At 37.7% G+C, this 22278-nt stretch overlaps 1 protein-coding gene across 2 annotated transcripts; it reads left to right on the forward strand.

Moving 5' to 3' along the window:
- The first annotated feature begins 880 nt into the window (after window positions 1–880).
- Window positions 881–8457, forward strand: LOC135945799 (protein zyg-11 homolog). Of its 2 annotated transcripts, none has more exons than XM_065493678.1 (15): window positions 881–1014; window positions 1673–1897; window positions 3070–3332; window positions 3498–3796; window positions 4315–4477; window positions 4534–4790; window positions 4848–4941; window positions 5000–5176; window positions 5365–5521; window positions 5579–5728; window positions 5786–5972; window positions 6459–6588; window positions 6656–6806; window positions 7141–7304; window positions 7869–8457. In XM_065493678.1, exons 2-15 carry the CDS (start codon window positions 1771–1773, stop codon window positions 7911–7913), a joined length of 2364 nt encoding a protein of 787 aa, XP_065349750.1. In that variant the 5' UTR covers window positions 881–1014; window positions 1673–1770; the 3' UTR covers window positions 7914–8457. The 2 variants fall into 2 exon arrangements, with proteins under 2 accessions (XP_065349750.1, XP_065349751.1); XM_065493679.1 differs by lacking the exon at window positions 881–1014 and adding an exon at window positions 1184–1304.
- Window positions 8458–22278: the final 13821 nt, after the last annotated feature.

The raw sequence follows: 22278 nt of genomic DNA on the forward strand, positions 1-22278 counted from the left end.
TTCCGCAAATTCCTCATAAAAACAAGTGCTCGACACGTGCTTTTCTATGCTAAAAATGTGAAGGGGGAGGGGGTTGTTAATAGATTCTTATTGTAGCATGGCATTTAAACCAGTAAGGTCCAGGGTAAAACCTGACATATTGTCAGAAGATTGTAGATTATACCATTTTTTTACATAAACTCGTCAACGGATTCAAAGTTTTAAAAAAAAACAGTAATAAAATTTTCATTTGTTCAATAATTAGTGAATTGATAAAAAATTAAATAAGAGACAATTAATAAAAGCAAATCTTATTAGCATGAAGAGAATGTTATTTTAATTCCATAGGCCCTAACCCTTGTGAGTTTAATGAAAATATCAAGTAGTTTTTTGGGGGTTTTCAGAAAGTATAAAAATTACCCACCAATCGATTCGTTTTGTTTATAGGGGAATCGATAATCTAAAAATCAAGGGGATTGATAAAAAAATTGGATTTTTAAATAATCATATCTTTTTTCAAATAATAACTCCAATTTGTAACTAGAAAACAACGCTAGATGGAAAAAATTCGACTGGTTTTTCATGAATACATCAAAAAGCCAAGAAAGAGAACACGCATATTATTTGATGCAAAAGAGGTGCATGTCAGGGCGGAAAGGACTGCGGGATTTCCTTGTTAGTTGAGTTTGGGGATGTTCAAATCTTAAAATTCGGTTTATTATCGCAAAAAGTCAATTCAAAATTTAGTTCCATTCTAATCTGATTGTTGAATACATATAAGCGGAACTTAAGTTCAGCCTCGTGTGCTCACTCATGAACGTCGAGCTGCAGCAGGCCTCTTTCCCGGCTCGACTCAAAGGCGCGCTGCTGATTGGTCGCAGTAATTTAAAGGGACGAAGTGCGGCCCAATCAGCTGTCGTTTCTCATCACAACATTGACACCGACCATAATGGAGTGATGAGTGTTTTGCCAGCTAAAATCACTCGCATTTCGCGCATTTCCCGAGCGTCGCCAGCAACCTCCACCTTGCAGCAGGTACCCAACTCGTCCTGATTCTGTCCTCATCGGGGTTACACCCTCAATTGGGCCGCACAAATCGCAAAATTCAGCGAACAGGGAACACCCTCCGGGTCGTGAGCCAATGCTGTTTTGGATCAATCGAATCAATATTGCTCTTTCATCATCGTTCCGATAAAAGTTGTTTACAAATCAGGTTCAGTTACTACTCCAGGCACCGACAGCAGTTTGCTGGAGGTCGCACAACGGTGTTATTGCCTTCAAATTTCAATTAAATCTTCTCAGGATTTAATTGTTGGGCTCGAAGGGTTCGTTTGCTTTTTGGAACGTTTTTTTTACACCCAGCCAGAGATTTTAAGTGCGTCAAAATTATCTGCTAGATATAAATACAAACACGGTTGATTATTTTATGAAGTTCACCCTTGACCTAAGTGGACCGGCACCTGAGACCAAAGATCGCAGGGTCACGGTGTGCCAACCCCCAGCAGAGCCCACGGTTGTTTGTGCCATTGTTCCCAACTACGCAGCAAGGACGAACAATAATATAATGTCGACGCACGGACACGAGTCGCCAGTTTAATGCTTCGTGGAGCGCCTTAAATAGCACTCATTCATTTTTCCCTTGCCTGCGCTCGGTAATTGGAAACTGACACCAGCACGATGCTTTTGTTTTCAGATTCCTGCAACTTGGTCCAGCGCAATGGCTCGTCAATGGCAGCGCTGCTAGGCTCTGGGAATTAATTCCATTCACTGAAGGAACGAGTTGCGACCAAGATGAGCAAGTACAAGTCACCTGGTACCCTGCAAAATGCCTGCATCAGCTTCATCTGCGAAAACCTGGAAGAATTGTGTTATCTAGTCCCGCCAGCCTCGGAGTCGTGCGAAAACTCCACTCACCATGGTAACTTGGTTATTTTTCCCTTTCCTCCTGCCAAAATAGTGGCATAATTTATTTACCTGGAAATTCGTGATTAAAATTTAAATCAATAAATGTATTAATAAGAAGCATCTTAGAAGAGCGAAATAGACGCTGAAAAATGACTGGAATTTCAATTTTCCCAAGTACTTTTTCTGTTAAACTTAGCCCAATAGTAATTATTAAAGCATGCAAAATAGTATTTTTAGGAAACCCAGAAAAAATATTGTGGCTGTTGCATTTAATATAATTCATTATTAATTAGCACTGTAACTTAGTAAAGTGGCTCCAAAGTATGTGTTTGTTTTAAGTGGCTCCAAAGTTTGTGTGCTTTTTAATTGGCTTCCTCTCTTTCTTTTTTCGTTCCCCCGTCTAAAGGCCTTCACTGCGATTATATCTCTTCAAGAGTCAACAAAATCTGCCATGAAAAAATGGTCCAGTGCGACTAATTCCGAGAAATAGCCGAAATCTTTGTTTTTCGTTGTTGCTCTGGGTCTATTTAATTTTGTTGATATTGAACTAAAACTATATAGTTACTAACTGCATCTGATGATAATGATCATTATCGATTGTTGTCGTGCTCAAATCCACTTCAAATTTATACCAGGACGATTTTATCTGCAGCTGATTGTGAGATAAAATTTATTTTCATATCATGTCGTCATTAATTGCAAACAGCTGATTTCATAGCCTGGCTTCGTGCAGTACAATGAATCTATAAAATAAAATTAGGATTAAAGCATTCCAACAAGTTTTTTTTTCAAAACAGGCTTATTCATAATATTTTTTCAGTTTGAATTTCACTTTAAAAAAAGAAGCATACTATTAGTTCGCAATAGTTTTGTTATAAAAAAATGTTATTGCTGCCTTTTTCATCTAATTATTTACTGCTATTGCTTACTGTGTCTTATGTTTTTCTTTCAAAAAAGATTTTTTAGTAATTAAGTTATGAAGTTACAAATTATGCCTTACTATTTTCCCTCCAGCTGAAGTCAACGTTGCTAATAATCAATAAATATATCCCAAGTGTTTTGTGCATTTAGAAAAATATTTAGAAACCTTTCCTTGCTGGAATAGTAGGAAAACAATTATTGATAATTTATATCTGACAATTTCTTAAATCTCATCATATTCATCTTCATAATGTGACTTGGCAGGTGCATCTCCGTATCCAGGACCGAGCAAGTGCTGCGGTTGCTCGAAAGAGTCGACCCACCGGCTTCGGTTCCGGTCAGGACTCCGGCTGCACTCGGACCTGGCCTCGAGGCTCCTGTTTGAGCTGTGCGAAAGCAGAAAGCTGTGCGACACCGCCCTCACGCTGTTTGACACCAACGTGACCCTGCTTAAGAAGATCCAGCTGAGAAACATCAAAAACACCTACGTCACAGCCAAGGGGCTTCGAATGCTCAAGAGCCACAAGGTTAGTTCATATTTTTTGCATTAATTAATTAATATATATATTATTTAAACAATTACAAAGTGTTTAATTAAGGAGTTTAATTTTATTTTTACTAGTATTTAATTTGATTTTTTTTTCTGTAATCAAGATTTACCTTATAACCCTTATTTGCGATATTATTCACAGCTGACTGATCTGGAAATAACTGGCTTGACTCAAGCAACGGTGAACGATCTGCTGGGCTGCGTCGGCGAGTGGACGCTGCAGAATTTACGTAGCCTCAACGTCAGCAGGGGCACGTTCCTCGACCACTCCAAGTTCTGTGTGGTCGTGTCTCTGTCCAAGCTGAAGGGGCTGCGCTCGCTTGATGTGTCGTACACAGAGTTCAACAAACATGGCCTTGAAGTTGTCACCAATGACCTTCCAAACCTTGAGTCCCTCGACATTTCGGCCACCAGGGTTGATGACATCACGCCACTTAAGAGGTAAACTAAATTCTGTCGGATCTGCTTGAAAATTTTTAGTTTTAAAATGGTTTGTAGTACCCATGTAATTAAATTAGTAGACTGTAAAAACCAGCTATAATAATTAAAGCATTCTTAAGAATGTAAAGATTGGGAGATATTTGAACTTTTCAAAGAGCTAATACAGATATGGAAAACGGTGGTTAATTGATCTATTCGAAATGCTTAAATAGCTCAACAAGCTGGGAGGCGCACCGACGCCAACCCGCCACTTGCTGGTTTTTTGCAATTTTTGAGCGGATTAAGAGAGTTTAGAGACAAACCAATGCAATCAACAAAAGCTCTTGGTGAAAAGATGGCCACATTGGGCCCAAGCTCCTCTGCGGCCACTTGGGCCCCATTCTATCTGCTTGGGAGTGTTATTGGGACCCGTTGATCTCTTAGCCCATGGCATATATGCTAAGCAGAGGTTATAACAACAAATTAAAAAAATGACGTAGCTAGGAGTTGTAATTTAATATTCTTGATTCACATTACAGATTAAAAGATCGCCTGCGGTCGCTGTCCATGTACAATCTCCGAATTTCAAGCTGTGAAAACACAGTGGCCGTGCTTCTTGAGCTGAACAAGCTGTACAAACTGGACATTTCCGATGAAAAAGACAACCACCCCTTTGAAATGTTTTCTCCGACCAAAATTAACGTAAAAGATAATAAAATGCAGTCATACAAATTTATGCTTATGTCCTCTGCTCTTAGGCTACAGATTTGCTGAAGCACGCTCCAGGAATTTGGCCAGATATGGTGTATCTGGACGTTTCGGGCAAGGACGACATCAATCATGATGACCTACTCAACTTCGTCCTGATGCACCCTAAAATCCAATTTCTCGGTCTGCTGAGAACTGGAGCCTGTTACTCTGAAATTTTCCTGGACAGTAGGTCTGCGCATTATCGTCCAGACATGATTGTCACAGGAACCGCGGATGTCAGGCAGATTTTAGAAGCTCTAAATCGGTACCACTGAAGTCTACCACGTCAATCAAAATGTTCATGATCATAATTTTTCTGCAGCTATGCGTATCGTCCAGCTTTTGTGCAAAAGTGCCTGTACAAGCTGTTCCGGATAACCACTAATAGCAAGGATCCCCAGATCGAATTTCTTAAGGTGGTGCTTTTCTTTATTTAATGTCCATCTATCAATAATTTGAATAAATTTCTCTTAGGTCGTGCTGCGAGCCATGAAAACGCACGGTGATCAATTCGGGGTGCAAATGGCGTCGACTGCCTGCTTGTACAACCTGACCAAGGGGGAAATAGCCAAAGAGATACACCCCCAGCTGCTGGAAGTTGTAGTCAACCAGACTCTCGGTGCCATGGAAACATTCCCCAATCACTATCAGGTGTTAAATTATAACATTTTTTTTCTTCATTTTTCATTTGGGTACTTTAACTGTTCCCTCCTTATTTGTCTGCTTCAATTAGGTTGTCAATCAAATTTTTGACAATATTAATCACTCAAAATCGGGAGAACCTCCAAGCCATTTTACCCACCTGGATATAATATGTTTCTTTCTTGACATTTTTGCAGTTGCAAAAGAATACTCTGTTGACATTATGCAGCGACCGAATCCTGCAAGATGTGAAGTTCGATAAGTTCCGGTGCGCCCGCCTGGTGATGGAGTGTCTCTGTGCTTTTGACGACGCCTCAATGAACAGAATGAGCGTCGCCATTTGCTCCATCCTTGGTATGCATTCCTTATTTACTCCATCTATCTATCAATTTAATCTTGGGGTCTGTTCAGCTGCCAAAATTTCCACCAATGAAACTTCTGAGCTTGGCTCCAAACCGGCTTTCATGAAGAAACTGCTAAGCCTGGTGCGCTCCAAGGTGGAGACCAAGCAGGTCGACATCACCATGAAGTTTACCCTGAGTGCCCTGTGGAATTTGACAGGTGCTAATTATTACACTTTGAAAGGGATTTTTTTCTTAAAGCGAGTAAATTCTGCAGATGAATCTCCAAAGACTTGTGATGTTTTTTTGAAAGAAGGGGGCCTTAACTTGTTCCTCGAGGTCCTCAGCATCTTCAGAGGAGAGAGTGCTGTCGAGACTAAGGTGCTCGGACTGATAAACAATATTGCGGAAGTGCCGACTCTCAGGAGAATGCTTATGGTCGACGTTTTCCTCATTCATCTCAGGTATACCACCACGATTCTGATTTCCAGGAAAAGGGAAAGCTAATAAATTATTGATTGAAGCTTGAACAATACATCTATTCAACAATCCAAACCGGTTTTCATTAAAATATTTTATATATAGATGTTTATTCTCACTTAAATACAAATATACAAATACATCAATACGACAAGTCAGAAGTAGAAAAAATGAAGTGAGAAAGGGCACCATTCCTGGCAAACAACTTGATAAAACCTTGCTCCTAGGAGCAAAGTCGGAATGGGCATAATTGTGGCATAATTTTTTATCAATTCATTAATTTTCCTCGTTAGTTTTTTCGCAAAGATTTGCCAATTGAAGCTTCTTCAAATTGACACACAAAATATATAAACAAATGACAGTTTTGAGTATCAAAATTTTTCAAACATCCGTGCATATTTCATCATTATTCAATCGAAATAAATAAAAACTCTTGATTTCATATTTTAATATTCAAATATCAATTTCAGGGAACTTTTGCACTCGGAACATTTGGATGTAAGCTACTTCGCAGCTGGCATCGTAGCTCACCTAGCGAGCGATGGTGCTGAAACGTGGAGTGTACCTAACATCAGCAGGAACGACATGTTGGAGGAGCTGGTGAGACTCTTCGATTTCTCGCTTTGCTTGGCACCAAAATCTGACGAAATCTGACTTTACTCTCCAGGGCAGCGTTGTCCTCAAGTGGGAGACTCCAGAGGGCGAAATGGTTGCCTACCGCTCCTTCCAGCCTTTCTTCTCACTGCTCAAGAGTGACACACCGTTTCAGGTGCAACTCTGGGCAGTTTGGGCCATTCAGCATGTTTGCACCAAAAATGGTGAGTAGCAAAAATATAGTTTGACAAAAGTAAATGAAAGTGATTGAAGTGATGAGCTCTTTTAAATTCTTCTAAATGAATTTCTGTTTAAAAAGCACATAAAAAACACTGGGAAATAATTCAATTTTTCCTCAAACTTAAACTATTAGCTGAGCCAGTAAAATTTCAAGAAATAACCAGTGAGTATTCCATAATTTCTGTTTTAAAGCACATTAAATATTGGATGTAATATTTTTTAACTACATAAGAAATTATCCTGCTCTTTCGAAGCAGCTCAAATATTTTTGTTTGTTGAAATCATTTGACTTCAACAAGCATGTCTGTATGTGTTTAGCTAAGCGTTATTGCCCGATGCTGATTGAGGAAGGCGGTGACAATAGGATGAGGGTGTTGATGGACTCTGGCAACACGCACTCTTCGGTCAAGGTTGTGTGTATGTCCATTATGGACGTACTAGCCTCAGAAACTGCCTCTCTCTACTTGATGGAAGCTGAAAAGGTGAGTTACTCTCACTGCGGATTGTGAAAAGTCGGCTTTATTTATTTTGGGATTGTTTGCTCTATACCAACTTGTGTGCTCAAAGACTATTTTTGCAATTAGTCGAGAAAGCAGTGACCAGCGGACAGCTGCAAGAAATTCTTTTGAAGTCAAGTTAAAGTTGAAACAGATAACAAATTAAATCGTGACAGCTAAGAGAGAGAGAAAGACTATTTTTTGTCAAGAAGAAATTTAATTAAAATTTGTGAGAAAGAGGATAGATTGATCAAACCAACAACGGGTCAAACGTTTTGGTGGGTTGGCTATCTGCACCTTTTTATGTATTATATTATCTAGGACCTTATCAAGCAAAACCGACAGCTTCAGCAACATAAATTTAAATTATATCATCAAGAAATAAGAGTTATTGCTTTTAATTTTCTCATTGAGAAATGACTTCATAAATATATTTATTTTTGCTTATTTAAATCTCGCACTAAGACAAACAACCTCAATAGCCGTTGTAATTAAAGAGAAGTAGTTTTTTCATGCGAGTTCACACCATTTTCTTGATTGTGTTGGCAGATGATGGAAGATGTGCAGTCGGAGAACGTGGAAATGTGCGAGTGAGACACAAGAAAGGCTATTTTGTTGATTTGAGCCGCGGCAAACTTCAAATTAATGATTCTTGTTAACTGTGTATTAGGCAGCCGTTCTTTTGTCTCTCACAAAAGTCTGTTTTAGATTTACTACGTAACAGTCGACGCTTAATTTGTTTTGGTTGCTTGATTTGGTTTCTGAATGCGGTCGGGAGCAGGAGCTCTCCCCAAGTGATGCAAGCAACGTGTCGTCAAGTGGGACTTAAGCAAGCACCTCATTTTTATACATTAATTAAATATTGTAGTTGTTAACCAGTACCTCCTTCATAATTTATTAAACCGTTCTTTGAGTTTGGAAATGTGATATTATAATTTGGAGATATTGCAGTTGAAAATTTGTATTGGTCGCCAACTTTGCTTGGTCACCTTGGTCGATTAGTATATATGTCCACGGAAAATTTGCAGGTTTCTATTGTTTACAAATTATGCACTTACGCTAAGAGATTTCTTTAATTTGCTCTATTGTCTGCAAATGTGTAAGTGTACTTTATGGACATTAAAAGCTTATACTTAAATACTCTGTTTTTTTTTCTTTAGAAAATTAGTAAATCCCTACTTTCATGATTTTTAAAATATGATGTTTGATTTTCAAAGAAAGTGCAACTGTCAAAGTGGAGGGAATTTTACACACGAGGGAATATGCGTACGTATGGTACGTATTAAAATTAAAACTCAAATTTTGGTTAATCACACTTCGGTTACCCCTTAGAAACACTTAAAAATGCGTTTGAGTTTGGGAAAAAGTTCCTGGCTGTCCGGGTGAAAAGATGAACTTACCTGCCCTAAGAAAGTCGATAAATATTCTGGCATTATACCCAAACAAAAATCTCATTTACGCGGTTTTCAACATCCTGAAAATTTCTTGCCATTTTACATAAAATTTAAGTCACACTCAATCACTAATTTAAAAATATTCTTATTGAGATATTCTAGAATTATTATATTGAAAAAATAAAAAAATATTGTTTGGGCTATAGGCAGTCTAAATGGACACCTTTTGGCTCTATGTTCATTAGAACTCGATATATTCCCATTTTTGTTGTTTCTCTGGATTTCTAACCGATTTTCTAAAAAAGTGTGTTAATTTTTTTCCGGAAATCTTAGCTATTTCGACACCCTTAACAAAATACTAAAAATCAGGAAGGTGCTGAAACAAAAAGTTTAATATTACAGGCCATATGTCAAATCTCTCGTGGAGACACCTGAGGAGAAATTAACGAGTTTAATTATTACATTAACTACTAAAAATATCCTCATTGCAGAGAATATGTAGTTATAGGTATGAATCAAATTAGTCTCTTAATCAATACAGACGAAAGTATAAATGGAGACGATTTTGACTTATATTTAGAATTAACTTTTAAAGTGAATAACGTGAAAAATAAAACATGGAGACATCAGATTAAAAAAAGGAGTTTAATTTAAAAATCAGTCTATAACTTTTTTGTTAACAGTCGAATTAAAAATAAAATTAATTAATTAAGTAATTAATTCATCAGAGATGTAAATCATTCTTTTATTCATGAATTGTTAAAATAATAAAGTTTTAATTTAACCTTTATGGTTCAGGGGTTTTAAACTTATTTTGAATTAACTGGTATGACCATTACTTTATTCACTAGCTAAAAAAGGCGACGAGGATCGTACAAAAATGTATATTTTGCAGCCTCATCTTCAGAACTGCCGGCGGTGAATAAGTGGCCAGGCCATCATGTTTGAGTTATACTGCGAGTGCCGATATTAATGTTTTCCATCAGACCGACCGAGCCGGTTGCATTGCATAGGTCCCAGGCGGAATGCGGCGCAAAGACCGAATTATTCGTGCGGCGGCGGCCGGCGAGAGAGCGCGGGCGGCGCGGTGAGAAGAGGAGGGCTGAGCCGCGGGAGTAGTAAGCCGAGCAGAGCGAGTGGCAGGAGCAGTCGCCTCCGAACAGCCAGCTTGGCAGCACACACCCCGGTGCATCGGCCCGCAGCCCAGCAGACAGACTCACTGAAAGCCGTTTGTCCAACTGTCCGTCCTCGCCGTGTCCGACGCAATCCGAGCCTTCTTCTTTGCTGATTATTCCTGGTGTGCGCAGCCCAACATGTCATCATCTGTTGTCGTGGACCAGCGCTCCGCCGCTTAAACCGCCACATTTCGCCTGAGGTGAGTGCCCGCCCACCGCAACTTGTGCCAGTCTGTGTTTTGATTTAATAATTGATATCCGCCAACCGCCGCTCTCTGGCAGTGCAGTCAGCGCCTGCCTACCCCCGAATCTATTTCTTCCCTTAAAGGGGACAGGTACTTTGCGACTTTTTCTTTAACCTGTCAGAGGCAATGAATGAAATCAATATTAATTTATGAGTTTTATATTTATGTTTCTTGATTTCTGAAAAACCTGTTTTAAGGGATGAATTTTGCTTCAACATTTTATGGAACTTGACTTTGATGGAATGATTAGAATACTGTCCATCGGACTCTTTACAACAGTTTTTTTCAATAATTTACAAACGGGAAACCTAATTCTTCACGCTTAAAAGAACCTTGAGAGCATTTATGTTCCGCTGTAATTTATAAATTTGGTTTTACTTGTACATAATATCCAAGACTCTAAAAATATCAAAAAGTAAAGTAGCCAATCAGGATGTCACTTTTTACCTTTTTTTGTCAGTCAGTCAAGAACAATTTTTGCGTCAGTGCGACGTTTTCTTATCAAAATATTCTTTGATCGGGAAATATTTCAGTTTTGTATCTTTTAATCATTTTACTGACCCTATATTTTCAGCCACCTGACTTATTTCTTCACAATTTTAAGTAATGATTTTTTAGTTTAAATAATTAATTTAGTTTGGGAAGGATCTAAATCAAGTGACACCCCCCTTGGCAAGTGGTCTTCAGATTTTGATAAAATTCGGTGGAGATGTTGCCCTAGGGGACCTAAGTTGAACCCTAAAATATTAGGTGAAAATTCCAAAAATTGCCCATTTTACAGGGGTTCAAAATTTGAGATTTTTGAAAAAGGTGATGTTTTCGGCGATTTGTAACTTTGACTCTGTTTGTGGTAAACACAAAAATTTGGTATCCAAAATAATCTACGTTTAATGCCAAACAACTTCCCCACGACGACCAACTTCGTAGGTCAAAGGTCAAGGTCACTAAATTCGGGTCAAATTTTTCAAAAAAATCCCACATACCCTAGTACATAAAATTTTGAAAATTCAAAATAGCCAAAATGTGCCTCATATTCATGGTAACAACATATAAAAAATTGGCGAGACTTATTTTTTTGATTTTCGAGATATTTTGAATTGAGTGTTAAAAACCGGTGTTTTCCGGGTCATCTGATCGCAAATAAAAACACGTTTTCTGCTTAATCTCAGCTTCTATGGGTCCGATTTAGAAAAACCGCACACCATTTGATACGTAATGACCTCCCCTAGGTAATGCAAGGGATCATAAGGGTGCCCATCCCCTTCGAACCCTTAACCACCCCCTGGAAATCCGAAAAATATTTTTTTTCAAATATTTACTCTTTAACTCGATTAATTAAGTAAAATACTAATCAAACATGTTTTAAAATAATTAAAATATAAAATATTTTTATTTACTTTGTGGAAAAATAACTTTAAAAAAGTAAAATTGCTATTAATAAAATAATTTAAGTTTATTTTAAATATATTATTATTTTCGGTTTTTGTTTATTCAAAATAGCTGATTTTTTTTATTTTTTTTAAAGAATTTTAAAATATATATTTTATATTTTAGAGTGTTTCTTTATAAATATAAACAAATGCAACCAATACCAATAATTTGTTAAACACACAATTTTCACCAAATGCATATGGTTTAACAAATAGTAATGGTTGCATTTATTTATAATAATACAAGAACACTCTGGAATATAAAATATATTTTAAGATTCTTTAAAAAAATAAAAAATCAGCTATTTTGAATAAACAAAAACCCAAAATAATTATATATTTAAAATAAACATGAATTATTCTATTATTAGCAATTTTACTTTTTTAAAGTTATTTTTCTACAAAGTAAATAAAAATATTTTATATTTTAATTATTTTAAAACATGTTTGATTAGTATTTTACTTAATTAATCGAGTTAGAGAGTAAATATTTGAAAAAAAATATTTTTCGGATTTCCAGGGGGTGGTTAAGGGTTCGAAGGGGATGGGCACCCTTATGATCCCTTGCATTACCTAGGGGAGGTCTTTACGAATCAAATGGTGTGCGGTTTTTCTAAATCGGACCCATAGAAGCTGAGATTAAGCGGAAAACGTGTTTTTATTTGCGATCAGATGACCCGGAAAACACCGGTTTTTAACACTCAATTCAAAATATCTCGAAAATCAAAAAAATAAGTCTCGCCAATTTTTTATATGTTGTTACCATGAATATGAGGCACATTTTGGCTATTTTGAATTTTCAAAATTTTATGTACTAGGGTATGTGGGATTTTTTTGAAAAATTTGACCCGAATTTAGTGACCTTGACCTTTGACCTACGAAGTTGGTCGTCGTGGGGAAGTTGTTTGGCATTAAACGTAGATTATTTTGGATACCAAATTTTTGTGTTTACCACAAACAGAGTCAAAGTTACAAATCGCCGAAAACATCACCTTTTTCAAAAATCTCAAATTTTGAACCCCTGTAAAATGGGCAATTTTTGGAATTTTCACCTAATATTTTAGGGTTCAACTTAGGTCCCCTAGGGCAACATCTCCACCGAATTTTATCAAAATCTGAAGACCACTTGCCAAGGGGGGTGTCACTTGATTTAGATCCTTCCTTTGTTATTTTTGATCAACTTTTATATTGTATAGCCTGAGTGTAGCCAGCAAATAACTTAATATTGTGGCTCTCCTTCAATTATTCATGCTAAATTAGGATAGTTTTCCAAAAACTGACAGCAAAAAATGTTTAGCTACCTTGCTCACACATGTTTATCAAGTTGCTGCTCGTTGAAGATATTAAGTTGTTTGTACTGTATCTTTAATTAATATTACTATCATACCATCCAATCTCGTACAGTATCTCATTCTGAATAAGGATGATAATTAAAATTCGAATTTCTTGAGTTTGCTTGAGCTAGTATAAAATAGGGGTATGCAGCATGAAAGAACTCACATTTTAGATTAAAAATGCTCTAAACAACGTTGTAAATGTTAAATAATGTTAATCAAGAAAAAATTCTAAAGCAGACTGAAAAAACAGCGAGTTGTTTTGCCTCTTTGTTCTCTTGTGAAAGAGAATGCAAAATGTTGTTTTTTTGCGAGTCTGCGTGAATTGCTGGAATTGCCTGTGCTTTGCCAAAATATCACCACCTCCACATATGTATGTAGGCTGCTTCAACCACCATTCCGCGGCCATTCCAGTGGAATCTCGTGCATCAATCAGCCTCTCAACACAAAAGCAATCGCATCGCAACCGCGCGAGTGTTCAGAAATAGTGTGTAGTTAGGCCGTGCACGTTTGATTCAGCCGCGCGATAAGAGGAATTCAAAAGGGATCGGGCCAGACATCGTCGGCCGAACGGACCGACGCTCGATATATGCGCTGCTCGATTTTTTTCGCACGGGGCGAAGGTCGTGCAATTAGCCGCGCGGCACGCGAGATTGATGACGAGCCAACCGATTGAAAGTCTCTTCCTGTTTTCCGCCTTCGATAAATAATGAACAGCATTTCGCTTTAACCCCCCGTGCTGCAATATTTTTTTAATATGTGCTTGGAGCGAATTGCATTCTCTCTTCCCGTTTTCCATGAAAATGTTGGAGTTTACTTTCTTTATCTCGTTATCATGTTATTGCGTCAAGCAGATGCAAAGAAGTAGAAATTCCATTTCAGCCACTGCGGTTGGACACACTGATGAATTTGATTTGCAACGCAAATTCCAACCGCAACCGTGTTGCGGTAAATGCTGCGTTTTTGCCGTGATTTTTTCGCCGCTTTTCATATGCTCAACAACTTTGCTGAAGCAGGCAAAATGCAAATTTGAGATATTACGTAAATGAGGCAGGGTAAAAATGAAGTCAATTCGGATAAACACGACTTTTCAACGTGCATTAACATATTTATTTAAATTTCAATGAAACACTACTTTTCTATTTTCATTATCATTTAACAACAAAATTTGAACTCTCATTAGGGCTTTTAATTAAATGAGTACGAATCATAGAATTTTAAACGTATTAAATCACACTCGAAATCGTCTAAAACCGTCTTAAATCCACTTATAAGTGACTAACAATAACATTTTAATTTGCTCAGTTTGCCATAATACAACTTATCTTCAAGCATATAAAATAAAAAATAATGATAATCTAGTTTTCTTAAGAAATTCTCACTCTCAGAAACTGCTGCTTACAATAACTTTATTATTAATAGACTTTTCAAGCTCTCCCAGATCGATGGGGATTTCTATGGCACCCCTGCAATGGGCGATCCGGGCTGGAAAAATGCCTGTTTTCTAAATAGACATGTTTTCACCAGGCACGCCTGTCACGATTATCATTATGTTTACTGTACTAACAAGAAATATCATTGTAAGGCCGGTTTCGATTGCAAATGTGTATACTGTGATGAATATGTGAAGTTCTACCACTTTTTGGAATGCAAGAAGATCCCATTGACTCTCATGCGTGCTAGTGTACTGTAATATTTATGCATGTCTATATCTGTTGTACACCATTGGTGTTTCTTTAAATAAATATATATAATCTAGTTCCTTCTAACCATGACCTAGGTTGAGACAACATTTTGGACCGATTAACGTCCAGAGCCATATTTTTCAATAACTATATGCACGTGACGAGTAACACAAGTTGATCCATGTTTGCTAATTTTGTCACCACCAAATCTCGGGTTCTAACAATTCGAGCAAAAACTGCACGGTTTGACTCGTCTCGACTTTCCGTAGAGAGCCAAAGAGCTATGAGGTCGATCAACTTTCATCCCCCTCCACCCCATGCGTTGCAGATTTTGTAGTTCATCTCTGATGGCTCAAACCCAAGATTTGGCGATGACAGTGTTGGCAAAAACGTTTTCATTTTTGCTAATATTAATTTAAAATGTAATTTATCATTGACTTAACTCTTTCTTTCCCTCTTTAAACGCACAGACTCTAAAAATGCGTAGGAAATATTTTTACATAAAAACAATAGTAAAATATTAGTAAAACATTAATAAAAAACATAATCATCTAAATCGACTAAAAACCGTATAAAGCCGACTAAATTGCTACAAAAAACAATCTAGTAACAGTAGACTATTTTGGCGGAAAGAGCCGTCTAAAAATAACAGTCCTACTAATTATTTACTAGGGGAAAAGGTGAGGAAGGTGAATAGGAGTTTATCATAACTGAATAAACTGTGTTGGTGTGCTGATGTAAATTTTTATTGCATGTTTTGGAAAGGTACAGGTATAGGTAAAAGTTATTTTTAACGAGGCAGATTAAAAAAGCTTGCGAGGGGTATCAAAAGGCAGCGTCTGTGCTGGCTGCTGCCTACGCCGCACGAATTTATCTGCAACAGCCCTAATTATCCAGTCAGGCTGCTGCCTCTCGGCCGCTTTTGTGCCATAGTTCACGCTCTGGAGCGCAGCACAAGGGGAAAATCAGTATAATTACGAGCGCCACATCAAACGCAGAAAAGCGGTCACCTGACTGACATTTGCGAATTCCGCCGACAAACTATTATAGGTTGAAGTTCAGCTCGATGACATTTTGCCGAAAAGAGTGAATAACAGGTTGCGGCTTCATTCTCCTTTTCCACCGTGTGCGTGGGCGTTCCGCAGCATAATCCAATTTCTGCGTCGACTTTGCCCTGTTTACCAACCCGTAGATTTTACTTTTGCTCTTTTTGGTGCAGGCTGACACCCTCGCGGCAAAACGTTGTGGGCGTATGATTTGAATACCTCTTTGCATGTTTGTTGAAAGCAAAGTCTGGCAACAAATTTAAATGCTGTGGCATATGAAAAGCAACCAGCACAGCATGCAGATTCTCTAAATTGCGTTTGGTAAAATTTTTAGGAATGCTTATTTACGAAAATTTAATTGCTCGAAAAATATTAAAAGCAATTAGGATTTACCCTTGAATCATTACAGGTAAAATGTATTTCAATGCATTTTAAAGAAAATTTTATCAGAAAAACGTAAGCTTTAATTAAGAAGGAAACACATCGGTATTCTATGTTCATATGACGTAGACGAAGCCTTCAAGGAAGATTCGATCATATGAATATAAAATATATTCTAGCTTCATTTGCGAGCCGCATTTGGAGAAAAGGAACAATCTGGCAGAAAATCAAGTTACACAATTGTAATCTGAGGCTTTGATGAGGCCGCTGAATTAATTTACATAAAATGCGATTCCGAAAAATAAGAGGGAGAATTCTCGACGAGTGAAATTGGCTAAAACTTTTATATCCGCGGAACGATCTGCCTTCGGCAAATGGGCAAAGTTGGATAACTTTTATCGCTCGTTCTACTTTTTTCCTCGCAGATGGGAGCTAGAAAACCGGAAAACTTGCTCAGCAGATTTTTCCTTGCATTATAGTTTTGGTTTCAAATTTCTAGATCATTTATATCAGTGCCGCTTAACACATATGTTGCAAGTTCACTCAAAATTCACCCCTTGAATGTGGTGAAGTGCTGAGCCGATGCTAATGAATGACAGAGTCTAATTGAAACCGCGAGTGCCCACTCTAACTAGATAACGTTGAGTAGAGTGTGTTGTGGGAGTGCTTTCTTGGGGCTAATTCAATATCTGTGGGTTTTGTTTGCTAACTTTGCTGAAGAGCATCAAAGGCAGCTCCTCAAAGGATTCGGTCGGAATTGCCTGGAATCGCTCCACTATGCATATATGGTCGTGTGAGTGATATTAATAATTCAAAAACTATATTTTCCCTTATGCCGCCTTATGCCTTAATTGAGGGTTATTAAAAAGGTTTTTGTGGCAAAGAGCTTAGAAATATTTTCCCATTTCAGAAAGTCATTAAAATATTGTTTTCAAATATAATTTAAGTTAATCTTCATTCAAGACCATAACCAATCACAATTTTACCAGTCTCGATTAAATCACATTTAACTAAGTGGTGGCAAATAACTCAAATAATATTTTTTTGCTCCTAAAAATACTAAGCAACAAAATTTACTTAAAAATTAGCATTACGTAGAAGGGTAAATTATTTTGGTAAACCTTTTCCTATTTTCCTTGATCTCTTGTTTTTCTGTTAGTTATTTGTGTTCCGCGAGTGATTGCGAATCAGTCCCCACTAAACTACAGCTTCCAGACAGCGAAATAATAATCACCAAAATGAAGGTATATATACACATTGTTATGACACACAGTTTTTACTTGAAAAAAATATTAATTTTGGGACCGGAGGTAACACCATATTCATTTGAATATTCAAACCTAAATGAAATGCTCTCTCTTAGCAATATAAATGTTTTTTTTTCAAATAATTTATTCGGATTTTAAAAATCTAACATTTCATTTTCTACACCATTTCCAAGGTTTCTTCTTAAAAGGGCCAGGAAATAAAGTCTGAGGTGAAAATGGAAAACAATACAGCAATTTGCGCCGCACGCGCGGAGCCTTCCTTTCTCACTCGTTCTTTCTTTCTCTTTCTCTCTCCCTCCCTGATGATTCAGAGAGATAAAAACGTACGGTGCTTCTTCACCGCGTAATTGGCCGGCGCGCGTCTCGGACGTCCGAAGGCGGCAGACGCAGCAGGTTTTGCCTGCTCGTCGGCTGCCTTCTCGTAAATTAGCGCGCGATAAGAGCCCACGCTGCTCTCGCTCGCTTTCTTCTCGCAGGCAGAAGACAAGAAAAAATAATACAAACACACAAAAAAGAGACGTTGCTCTTGTTAGCTTGCGAGGCGTACATATTGGTTGGCAACACGCCCCTCTCGTTAACAAACAAACACAAATTAATCCAATTTAAGTGGCTTTACAGGTGCTCCTTGAAAAGGATTTCACGCAAAATGCATTATAATGCCTTTTCCCAGCAGGTGATCACTTTTCCTGCTGGCAGGCTACAAAGGGAAATTTTTCTTAGCTTGTTTTCACCATTTAAATTTATCCAACTGTTAAATAATATGAGAGAAAGTGGATTATAATACGAACGCTGGGAATGTTATTTATTTCTAGAAAATAATTTGGATTCATAAAGCTATCGCTTAATTAAACTCTACAATAAAAACAATTCAAATATTACGTTAATATTCAGATTTTGTTGACTTTCTCGAAAATTTAGTTTCAAATTTACTGAGCTTTTTAGGTGACTGATTTGGATTCCTCTCAACAAGAGATCTTACTATCATTGCACTTATGACGGAAAAATATTATTTTTTGAGTTGGGAGCCAGTAGTGCTCGACATTTTAAATGCTCAAACCTTATCGGCTTTGAATATCTTTCTTCTTAAATTTAACAGAATATAAAAAACGAAATATCCTGAAATCTGCAATACAACACTTTTCAGCAAATTGACAAACACTTCACTGTGAGTTTGACAAACATTTTTTTCCAAAACATGTCGCACTGTGAACTACATGTAATCATCGATGGATTGGCGAACGGTGTGGTAGCTATAGAGTGTGCGTTAATTGACTTATATCCCTTGTACACGCATTGCCCCTGCCGTTCTGCCGGCGTATGCAACAAGCAACGGAGGACAACTCGGCCGGCTGCCTAACAACCAAAATTGGCAGGCGGCGTTGCGGCCAAACAAACTAGGAATTACATGACCGCAACAAGTTAACGCTAATATTAGCCTAAATCCTCATACGCTACCGGAAAAACAGCTTTGTGCATCACACACAGAGGAGCAACTAATAGAGGGATGATTATTCGAAGCCCAGAAGAATCCTTCTTGCATTTGCCTAAAAATTTATTTGCGGATTTGCCACAATTTAACCCATTTGTTACCACAAAATGGCGTCAATGGTTCGAATCGGAATTAAATGACAAACACATTCTCCCTACTCGAATGCTTTTTTTTTTTTGAAAAATAGCGTGTTTTTCTAAATGAGCTACGAGCACCGTTAGATCAATCTCGTCGAAAGAGAACAGGAAATAAAAACTCCACCACTTAATAAACCTAATAAATATTTGTGTGTTAATGAATGTATTATTAATCTATTATTTTCATCAGTAATAACTCTCCGCGTTCAATCTGTATTAAAAATTCATTCATCCAATTGTTAATCATTCTCATCTGGAAATCTTATGATATTTTTATCTAAAAGTAAACTGTTGTATATATTTTCATTTATAAAAATTTCACCGTTTTGCTGTCTTGATCATCGGAGCTCGCTGTCTCGATGCGCATTTTCGGCCCATCACTGGTCTCTGGTTGGTGGCCGGTTTGCGGCATTCAGTCTCTCGGGGCCTGTCTTCGCGCAGATAAGTGATAAAAATGAGTACACAGAGACGAGAGAGGAGGCGATCAAAGGCTGGCGGCCGCAGTTTCGAGAGGGTCGCGCCTCTCCTCTACACGTCAAAGCGGATTTTTGTTTGTGTGCTCATTTGCACGCGAACGGCGCGATTAGACGAGCGAAAGAGCAATCGTCTTCGGCCTTTGCCACTTTATTTTTAAAACTCGCTATCATCGGATGACTTTGTAAACGCGCTGCTCTCCGACGTGCGTGACTTCGACTCGGCTTTGAGCCCTTTTTGTTCCTATTGTGAGTGTTCAAAGCTAATTTTCTGGAGAGAAATGAGATGTCGAGCTGTGAATTTTCAAGTTTCTTTGAAACAAATTTAACTATTTTCAGACCGTTTTTGGGATCAAACCGTTGGTTGTAGGCTGTTTCTAAGTTAATGTCTGTGGGTACGATTTATGAATGAAGATTTTTTAATGCAAATTAAGTGTTTTGATGGTGAAATTGGCTTTGAACAAAAGCACCTAGATTGATTGAATTTTGTACAGAAAAATTGTTGCAAATCTATTTTACCTGCTTTACTTAAAATACTCTCTAAAAATTGTGAACGATTTTTAATTTTCCCAGGTTGCTATTTAAATTTGCGGGAAAGGCCCCAAAGTTTGCACGCTAATCAAGCAGCAAGCACTGTCTCTTCATTAAAAATCGTGATTTAATTCTACCAGAATCTTCGCCTCATAATTTCACACTGTTGGATAGATCGCGACGAAAGCAATCGAGATCAAGCGAAAAAATATTTACAAAAACCCGTTTTATTATTTGACTAATTTGGAAGATTCTTAAATTTAACATCAGTTACTCAGTCCTAATTTTGTGATTTTATTATTACTCAATGTTTCTAAATTCCACAAAAAACAGAGATTTAAAAAAATAATCTCTTTTTTCTTTAGGAGGTGGAGGAGGAAGACATATTATTCAGCTTTAAATATGTATACATTTCCATCCGCCTGGATTCCCTTAGGATTCTTTATCAGTGTTGTCAAAAATTGCAATAAGAATGGAAATACACTTACACAGCGAAAATTTGGAATATCCTCCTCTGACATGCACCTGACTCAGCTGCAAAAGTCCCAAATTCAACTTCCGCCAGGAAAATCGCCGTCGGCTGATTTCAGCCCACGTCTCGGATGCACCTGACATGAATCCAGTGCGCTGACAAATTTGACGGGCAACAGAGTTCATATGCACGTCTTCATCAAAAGAAACTTACTTTCAGCTTTTGGGGCCTGCTCTGCGGAATTTTATGCATCATCCACGCTTCTCTTTGAACTCGGGAGCATGGTGAATATTCAGCGGAAGGATGGAGCCTTGCATTTTATATTTCTCTTCTTGAAAGCTTTAAATAAACTCGACATGTTTCGTTATCTTTGGAACCAAATTTTCCTCCTCTAGACTGAAAGTATCAATTGTCGGCTTTCACTGTTATTTCACACTGGAGAAATGTAACAAGCCAATTGAAGAGAAACAAATACTCGGGCTGAAATTGGAAATAAGAGCTAGCTTAGCAGGTTTAAGGTGGGAATTGAGCCCTATTCGTTTTTGCTGACCTAAGGGGAACTCTATAAAAAGCACCGAGTCGCACGCGGCCGGCATGAACACGGAGACCAGACCGGATCGGTTATGCGTGGGACGAGGCCATAGTGCTCCTTTGAGAATAGTGGTAATGAAAATAACTTTTGATCTGGTAAAGAAACAACAATGTCAAGGCCGATAAAAACGGCGTGTTCAAGGGGAAATTGGATTTCCTCTGTTACGACAATTTGAACTTTTCCATTTTTTGCTTTCTGTATCGATAAAGGGCATGTAATTTTGAAGTTTTTCCTTTTTATTTGGGACTGGATGAAAAAGTTTTTTGCTACAATTGTTCTTTCATTCATTTTCCTGGCGAAAATAAATATCCATGATTTGGGCTAAAATCGGCAGACGAAACAATTTGTTCTTGAGACGAATTCGGTCACGCGGAGATATCAATTGAATGGCAAAACTATGTACCTAAATTTCTAGCATTTATGGACTGTAGCTATAGAACTGTGTAAAATAAATCCTATATAATTAAATAAGAAATTCCTATAGCCGCCGAAAATAAAATTAATACGAAAGCGAAACGTTTACTCGCTTTGATGGCTTCAATTTCAGGGAAAGAGATGAATTTATATATGGTGCCTGCTGGTATTACCGGCCAGCGCTAGTGACCGGACAAAATGAGGACTACGCCCCCTAGAGTCGATAGAAAAACAAAAAAAATGTTGCATACACAGTGCCACCTTCTATTAGAATGGTACACTACGAATTAAAGCTCAAATTGGTCGTGAACCAGAAACACGCGGCGAATAAAGTTGAGACATGCCATGTAAAGCGAATGTTAACAAAAGAGCTATCCAGTGCCTCATTTTGAATTAGGAGCTGTCGTCAAGAATTCGGATGGTATTATGTATTATAAACTATGGACGGGAAGAATGGTTCATGAGGAATCCATTCATGTCAAATTTATGCATGAATTATGATTTAAACTAAATAAAAGAGCCTAAAATTCAATGTACGGTAATAGGACCCGTTGGAAAGCACCTTGCTGTAGTTACCGTACAAGTTGAATAAAACGCCTCCCCATCATCGGAATTGCATAAACTACCCACCGTTGGAATCGTCTCGACCTCCCCTGACCAGCTGAAGGGTTAAGGGGTGCTTACCCTCCACCCCTTGGTCACTATACTTCACCCCCCTCGAAATAATTGAATCATTTAAAACTCTGGATTTTTGTTTTAATTTGCATAGAATTAAAAAATATTTTATTTAGTTTTGAACTATAGGGCGAGGTGGTAATTTAGTAGAAGTTTTGGACATTTTAAATATTTTTAATCCCAGCAGAGGAAGCATTTACTAAATTTTTTACTATCAA

The sequence above is a fragment of the Cloeon dipterum genome, chromosome X (assembly GCF_949628265.1).
Source record: "Cloeon dipterum chromosome X, ieCloDipt1.1, whole genome shotgun sequence".
Classification (NCBI taxonomy): domain Eukaryota; kingdom Metazoa; phylum Arthropoda; class Insecta; order Ephemeroptera; family Baetidae; genus Cloeon; species Cloeon dipterum.